This window comes from Gorilla gorilla, chromosome 6 (genome assembly GCF_029281585.2).
Source record: "Gorilla gorilla gorilla isolate KB3781 chromosome 6, NHGRI_mGorGor1-v2.1_pri, whole genome shotgun sequence".
Taxonomy (NCBI): domain Eukaryota; kingdom Metazoa; phylum Chordata; class Mammalia; order Primates; family Hominidae; genus Gorilla; species Gorilla gorilla.
Window position 1 is genome coordinate 36401333 of NC_073230.2, and position 8426 is coordinate 36409758.

General features: G+C 53.2%; 1 protein-coding gene across 1 annotated transcript; it reads right to left on the minus strand.

Annotated features, from left to right (window-relative positions):
* Nucleotides 1–348: 348 nt before the first annotated feature.
* On the minus strand, nucleotides 349–5748 carry TRIL (TLR4 interactor with leucine rich repeats). Its single transcript, XM_004045232.4, has one exon. The coding sequence runs from the start codon at nucleotides 5037–5039 to the stop codon at nucleotides 2604–2606; it is 2436 nt and encodes an 811-aa protein (XP_004045280.1). The 5' UTR covers nucleotides 5040–5748; the 3' UTR covers nucleotides 349–2603.
* Between the last annotated feature and the right edge of the window lie 2678 nt (nucleotides 5749–8426).

The window sequence follows — 8426 nt, forward strand, 5'->3', positions numbered from 1 at the left end:
TTCCTTCATATTTTTGACCATGACAGCCAAAGGGCTTGACTTTTCATCAGTTTCCTTTAAACAGGCAATGCCTGCTGAGACCCGATCACCTGCACCTTGATGTCACTGGTGTCCAACAGCACTTTCATGCTGTGGCTGACCATGTGCTTTTAGAGCCATTTCATTGTTTCTTTGCACATAACATCACACATCCTTTTCTTAAAAATAAAGTCCATACTCACCTATGAAAATGGAAATAAAAAACATTAAAAAGGACAGAAAGACATCAAGCTTATGTTTCATTTCCATAAATGGAAACTGCATTGTGTCATTATGAAAGTGTATAAAATATTTGGAAACTCCAACAAATTATCTCTATTAGTGGGTTTATTGACATAACTGAACATAACAATGTATAACATTTATTCATCTCCCACTGAAAGACTTCCCAGTGAAACTAAAGTAGAACACAGATCCAGGCATTAGGCATTTTCAGTGATGTTCTATGGCTGAAAAGGTGGGTGGTGAGGAGAACCAGAGGCCTTGTCCATACTTGCAATGGGACTCAATATTACCCTGCTGGGCAAAAGAAATAGCTAAGAGATGCAATAGTGCTATGATTGAAAAAAGCCAGGAGCACCAAAGGTGCCAGATAGCTCACTGGTTGAAAATAAGAGCAAACAACACTACCGCTCTCATGTACCAGTATGCTCTGAATCTAAAATAAGCCCTGGCAGCAAACTAAGAATGACAGTCTATTTCCTGTGGTTTATTAAGTTTTGGCCCCGCAGACGAGACTGCCAGAAAAGCAGCTGTAGTTTTAAGTGGTCTGGACATTTACTCATTTGAACATAAACAACGATCAGCTCATTCAGATGGCTGGTTCCCTACTCAGCTGTTGAGAAGAGGGCAGGCATGGGTCAATCTAGGCCAAACATAAAAGGAGTGAACTGGGGTGAAAGACCTGGGGCTGTAATGGATTCCCTGAGTCACCAGGACCCTCAGGGGCTTAAGGCCCTAAACAGAAGATTCCACTGTCAGCCTTAGCACCATTGCAGTGACCTCCATGGTACTCCACTGCCAATAAATCCATAACCACTGTGACCATAACCACAGTGTACATTCTCTTAGTGACTGCATTTTTAGACCACACATAAAATTATTAATGTAAACCAAACCACTACACTTAGTGATAAACATGTACTTCATAAATAGCAGGGAATGAAAGTATCCCAAATAGTTGGAAACAACTGAACAAATAAAGGATCCTACCCCTAAGTTTAAAACAAAAACATTTAAAAGAAATACTGCAACTATTAACTAAAAGATAAGATTTAATAACACAGTAAGACACTCAGTTGGGGAGGGATTAATTGCAAAATATATCATTATTTCACAGTGAGGTTTAAGTACTCATAACAATCTTCTGGTTTTAGTAGAACAGATACCCACTGGTGTATTTTTTTTCACATTTGTTTTCTATAATTTCTTCCCCTCTACTATTTCATATAAAGACACTAATGTGGTCAAACATTAAACTATCAATTGACAATCACCTTTTGCTTCCCTATTAGGAAATTACCTTCATTGCTTAACTGCAACTCAAGAGAATTAGGGCACAGTCAACCATGTCACTGATAAAAACATAAGAAGTACCGCATCACATTTATTCCAGTCTAAACACACTGTCACAGATGTGGTAAGTGAACTGGAACGCTGGTGTTCCCCAGTGGGTCATCAGCTACATATACATCACATTCTTTTATCAAATCTGGCATTGAAATTTCCTTTTCCATATATAGGTTTAAAAAAATAAAATTAAAAAAGCCACAGGAGCAACCCTGACAGAGAAGTCTTGCATGCAGCCTTCTCCTGAGAAAGTATGTAATCTTAGTTATCCTCGAAGTCAGCAAGCGCTCTTGTACTGTTAATATTAAAAGGAACATAATAAAATGGCCCAGTCCAACTAAAACAGTCCTTGAGTCTATTGGTCAGTTCGTTAAATGTCAGAGCTTTTCACATTTTTGAAAAAAAAAAAATGCGTCTCTTATTAAACTTTAAGGTATCCTGAATGCTCTATCAGCCAACATAAACGAGTTCCTTGGCGGGTGTGTTAAACTTTACCAACTGTTTACATCCCCCTTCTTGGCAGAGATCACCAAACCAGTGGAGTCCCTGGCCAAGCCTCCTTTGTAATGGTAATAAGTTCCTGCCTTAAATAGAAATAAAACTTCTCTGTTTGACACTGAGCAAACAAAAAGCATGCACCCAAATATTTCTGGCCATGTTGGGGGCACAAGCACCCCCTTTCTACCCCCAAAGCCTGGCTTCTGCATTGCAGTGCTACAAAAGCCATTTGCATAGCTGTGTCAAAGCCTCCAAGCGAAGCCTCCGACCTCAGCATCCCACCATCCATTTGTCCCCTACTCTGGCTCTGACCACCAAGTACTATCCATTTACTTCTCGAGTATTGGGAATTGGGGGATGGTGCCCGAATTGGCCCTCTGTCCCCACTGGCCTCTCTGGCAAGTGCACAAAACGGCACTTCCCCTGAGGTGGGCCGGTGGGCCTCACGGAGAGGCGGCTCCTTAGGGCCAATGAGATGGTCTCTACATGCACTGGACCTAGTCGGCAAATCGCTGCAGGAGATGGTCCTCCCGTCTCAGGCTGCCGCCCGCGCCGCCGCCCGCACTGTCCATGAAGCGGTCGCAGGGGAATTCGATGAGGTCCGCCTCACTGAGCGCGCACACGGTGGTGCGTGGCCGGTGCGACTGGAATCCCGAGAAGTCGGCGGACACGCCGGTGCCCATGGAGCGCAGGGGCCGTCGGGTGGAGTACATGTGCCGAACGTGGACCGGGGCCCCGCCCTTCCGCCTAGCCCGCAGTTTCCTCCGCAGCCAGCGAGACGCCCAGGCCGCCAAGGCCAGGAGCACCAGCAGCGCGTTGACCGTCAGCAGGGCCAAGGTCAGCAGCTGGTAGTCGACGCCGCCCCGGCTCCCGGCCTCCGGTAGGGTGACCAGCCCCGCGCAGTGGTCCCGGGGAGCCACAGGGCAGACACGGCCCCCAAGCACGCCCTCCACGCACACCAGGTAGGGGGTGTCCCCGCGCAGCTCGCGCAGCGTGGCCGAGTCGCTGCTCTCAGGCAGGTAGACGAAGCGGTGGAACTTGGGCTGCTGGCCAAAGCGGTCAAAGAGCAGGCGGAAGCGCGCGCCGCCCAGCGGCCGGGGACTGCGGTGCTCGCGCACGGCCCAGCGCACCGAGGCGCTGTCTGCGCCCACCGCCTCCACCGTCAGGTTGCACAGAATGAACTTGTTGAAGTCGCATGGGTCGGACACCAGCGGCGGCAGCCCGGCCCCACCGTCGGACTGGGCGGCACGCTCCTGGTGCTCCGTGCCCAGACGATGCTTCGTCGCTCGCTGCCAGGGGTCGCCGGCGGGCGATGGCGCAGAGCCAGGAGAGTCCGTTGGGGTGGGCTCCGCGAGGGCGGGATCTGCCCGAGTCGGACGGCCCCGCTGGGGCTTCTCGTGCAGGTCTAGGGACTGTGGAGCCGGGCCCGCGGCGGCAGCGACGGAGGGGCTGGGCTGCTGGAGGCCCGGGCCCCGCCGACTCAGCCTTAGGGCGCTGCGGTTGCCTACCAGCTCCCTGGCGGCCCCATCCCAGGCCACCCCAGCTAGAAATCGCCCCTGCTGCTGGAGCTGCGGCTGCGGCGGCAGCTCCTCCGCGAGACCTGCAAGTGGCGTCATCTCCTCCCCTGCGGCCGTGGGTAGGGGCTGCCGCCTGCGGTCAGCGGTCAGGGAAGCTGAGGGCGAGGGATCCGCGCAGGATCCATTTTGCAGCTGCTGGTCATCCAGGTAATCCAGGTATTTGCCTCGCAGGGCCGGGGGGTGGCGACACTGCACGAAGACAGTGAGGAGCCGGCCCTGCGAGTGCCAGTCGCCCATCCAGCGCTTCAGGCCTCGCAGCCGGCAGTCGCAGGTCCAGCCGTTGCCGTCTAGATCCAGCCGATAAAGGGCTGGGCTGGCGGCGAAGATGTCCCCGGATAGGGCGCTGAGCGCGTTGTTGCGCAGGCTGAGCTCGCGCAGCCGGCCCAGGTGGCCGAAGGTGGCCGGGTGCAGGGCGGACAGCTCATTGCCGCTCAGGTCCAGCGCCTCCAGGCTGTGCAGAGGCTCCAGCAGCGCAGTTGGCAGCTGGCTCAGCCGATTACCCTCCAGGCGCAGCTCGCGCAGGGCCTCCAAGCCCCAAAAGGCCTCAGACGCGAGGTGCGTGAGCTGGTTGCCCCTGAGCGAGAGCAGGCCGAGACGTGGCAGGTGCTGGAAGATGCGCGGCCCGAGGTGCTGCAGGCTGTTGGCCGAGAGGATGAGGGAGGAGAGGGAGCGCAGCGGTGCGAAGGTGGCCGCGTGGCGCAGGGAGGGCTGTAGCTCGTTGGCAGAGAGGTTGAGGAAGCGCAGCTTGCCTAGCTGGGCGAAGGCGTTTTTGCCCAGAAAGCGGATCCGGTTGGACTCCAGATGTAGGTAGAGCAGGTTGCTTAAGGGGGCGAAGACCGCGTCCGGCAGCGCCCCCAGGGCGTTCCCGTCCAGCCGCAGCTTGACTAGACTCTCCAAGCCCTCGAAGGAGCCGCGGCTTAGGCGGCTGATCTCGTTCCCGTTGGCGTAGAGGATGCGCAGCTTGCGCAGCGGGGCCAGCGTGCCCGGGGCGAGCGCCTGCAAGAGGTTGTTCCCCAGGTACAGCTCTTCCAGCCGCGAGAGCTTCTCGAAGGTCTTGGGGTGCAGAGAGCGGATCTGGTTGTACTGCAGGTCCAGCCGTCTGAGCTGCCCCAGACGGTGGAAGTCGAAGGCCGTGATGTTGGTTATGAAGTTGCCGCCAAGGCTGTAGGTGAGCACGTCGTGGGGGCTCGGCAGCGAGCTGGTCTTGGGCACTACGCGGAGCCCCCTGTTGGTGCACAGGAGATGCTGGGGATGCTGGCAATCGCAGCGCTCCGGGCACACGGGCTCGGCCAGCGGCGGGAGCGCGAGGCAGCCGCACACCACGAGCAGGAGGCGCAAGGCACGGGCAGCCTCCATCGCCTCCCGCCCTGCGTGCAGCGGCCGGATCGTCCTCTTGGCCCGCCGGCTCTGTGTCTCCTCTGCATTCCCCTTAGCCTGGCCAGAGTCGCTAAATGTCCTCTTTCGGACTTCGCAGCGCCGTCCAGCCCCTCCTCCGTCCTTTGTCCGGAGGCCGGCCCGGGTCTCTGCAGGCGGGCTTCGCCCGGCCAAGTCAGGCGGCGCGGGGCGCTCTGCAGACCCCGGGTACTACTTGTTGCATTTCTGTATAAAACTGTCTCTCCGGGTGCGCGTCGGCGGGCGGGGGGAGGGAGCAAGACCCGGCGCTTTTTGTTTGCAGCTGAGTCCGGAGAGCTGGATTCCCTGGCGCGGATTCTCCCAGCCGAGTGGATTCCCCAGCTGCAGGCGGGAGCCGTTCCAAGAGCTTCTCGGGGCGCGTCTTGGCAGCAGAGCCCCGGCTGCTCGGCCCCCGCAGACGGCACCTTCTCGCTCGCGGTCCCGGACGGGGAGGGCGGCTCCAGTGCAATAGCTCGGGGAGCACGCGGGCTGCGTCCGGAAGGGACCCAAGTCTGCGAGTGGAGAGCAAACGGGGCGGAAATTCGTTCTTCCCACACTCTGCCCGCGGGGACGCAGGCGGAGAAAGAGGAGACGGCGGAGGGAGGACAGACCCCGGCAGGGGGAGGAGGAAACACTAAGTGGCTCCGCGTCTGGTCAGCCCGGGCCCGGGATGCCAAGTGAGAAAAGTAGGGATTAAAAACAGCTGTACGGGTCGGACACGCTAGGCCGGGGGCGGGGGAGGATTACCGGGCTAGCAAACGGGATTTGCAGACAGAGACCTTTTTATTTTAGACGAGTACACCAGCCGCTTCTGAGCAGTGGGAGCGCGCCTGGCCTTCCTCTTTGTTAAGTCACTTGCTCTTCCAGGTGCCAGCCTGCGAGAAGTTTGGGCAGCACGGAGTCCGCCAGCATTCTACAGGAAGTTTGGGGGAGCACAAGGTTGCCTGCAGAAGGCCATCAGAAGAGGGTAGGTGAACCCAGTCTGACAGTTGCTGCTTGGGTTTTGACGTCGTTGGACTAGTAGCTGAGGAGAGGCACCACCCCCTTTTAGGTGTCTGAAGGGAGTATTTACTCCATCCTGCTGTGGGCTGGAACATGAAGAAATCACAGAACTGATTCTGCCAATATGAAAGTGTCTCTGCCACATTTTGGTGATTCAGTCCCATTAACTCTCCTACAGTAATAGAGCCCCTGGGGTAGGCTCTGCTCGTGTGCACATACATAATAACCTTCACAGATCCTAAGGTAAACGCTCCTTGCAGGGCCCTCCTGCCTTACGCCTGGACTTGCAGTCATCTTCAAAGTCTTTAGGCCCAAAAATGTTCAGGCCTGGCTCAGTTGGGGAAGCATTATTATTTATTATCTCTAGGGAATGGAGCATTTAATCAACGGCTCCTTTGGGATCAGCCCCTGCTGAGAATGAGAATACACAAGGAGGAGTTGTTAATTGTTAATTATTGTTTATTTATGTAAACCATCTTGCTAAAAGATAAGGGCCCTTCCCCTATCCAAGGTGTTGAGAAAACGTAAGTTTTGAGGACGTACTCTGCAACAATGTGGAAAATTAAAGGAAAGATACAGATCCTCACCTGAAGACAATGACAATCTAGTGGGAAGGGCAATGAATGCATTGAAAGGTTAGATAATAATATAAGGCAGTAATAGAGAACACTGCAAAAACAAAAATGATTTTTTTTGAGATGGGATCTCACTCTGTTGCCCAGGCTGGAGTGCAGTGGCATAATCTCCGTTCAATGCAGCCATGACCTCCAGGGCTCAAGTGATCTGCCCACCTCAGCTTCCCTAATAGCTGGGACTAACAGGCCCTTGTCACAATGACCAGCTAATTTTTGTTTTTTTTATAAAGAGGGAGTTTTGCCATGTTGCCAGGCTGGCATCGAACTCCTGGTCTCAAGCGATCCTCCCACCTTGGCCTCCCAAAATGCTAGGATTACAGGTATGAGCCACACCACACAGGGTGACAAATGATTTTTAATAATTCTATGTTTCACAGTAATTGCCCCATTTAGCAATTAATATAGTCAAGTGATAGAGGGAAGTTCTGAATTTAGAGAAAGATGAGATCGTTAGCAGGGTAGTCAGTGGTGACTTCGTGGGTGAGCAGGGACCTTGGCTTTGCAAGGAGGTGAGTCAATGATAATTCCAGGAGATGAGCGCTGAGGGGTGGAGCTGCGATAGTCCTGAGGAGCAGCACCTGGCCTGAGAGTGTGAGGAAGGCGTCTCGAAGAGGGGAAACCTGTGCTGAGTTTGAGGGGTGAGTGGTATTACCTAGAGGAAGGTGAGCAGACGCTCAAGGAGGAGAAGCCTGGGGACACATGCAAGGAGGGATTTAGAAACCTCCACATCTTCTGTCTGCATATTTAGGGTGAGCTTTATTAACTTATTCTTTAACAGTATCATACACCCTAGCTTATACAGTGACTTGAAATAAATATTCCTTTATTCCCCTTTAAGGATTTCAGCAGGTAGCTGATGTAATCATATTTGCACTACAACCTCAAGAGGAATCTCTGCCTAAATAAACAAAGTAGGTGCTATACAAAAAAAATGTTGTCTTCCTAGTTCTTGCCTTCTAGGTCCTTGAAATCTGTGACAGCAATAGGTGTGAGATGTGTGGATAGAGCATCCAGACTGAGGCATTCAGCTATACCATGTACATAGGCATCTTGTAGATACTGTGAATGCATCTCCCTCAACCAGGCCAATGTGGGCGCTGTCTGTGGACCTTGTGCTTTACAGGGCTGTGTTCCAGTCCTCCTCTGGTTGTGCACCTTCCAATAAGAGCAGGATTTCAGGCCTCGAAGGAGATGTGCACACCCATACCCCGCTTCCTACTCAGAGTTCTCTAGACCGTGGAATTCCCTGTGTAACTGCCTAAGTATATATAGGCTGTCTTCACATCTGTTTTCCCAGTGGCCAATCATGCCACAAGTGTGTGTACTCCTAGGGCAAAGGGAAGACCAAGGGGGCAGCTATGCAAAAAAGAATCTGGAGATGTAGGCTGGAGTTTCCACTGGCAGGCCCCCAGAAGACCCCTCATAATGCAGGAGCCAGAGCTGGGAAGGACAGCCGTGGGCCAGTGAGTGACCTTTCACACTCTAATCCTGGGCTTCTCAAATTTTGAACACAGGCCTGTCTATGTCAGCTATTTTTGGAGGGGAGAAAGTAAATGTACTTTGATTTTAGAAAGTACAAGAAGAAAAAAATCAGGAGTTTGAAGGAAAGTGGGTTTTTTATTTTGTTTTGTTTTTTCCTCACTGCAATCTCTGCCTCCCAGGTTCAAGCAATTCTCCTGCCTCAAGCCTCCTGAGTAGCTGGAATTACAGGCGT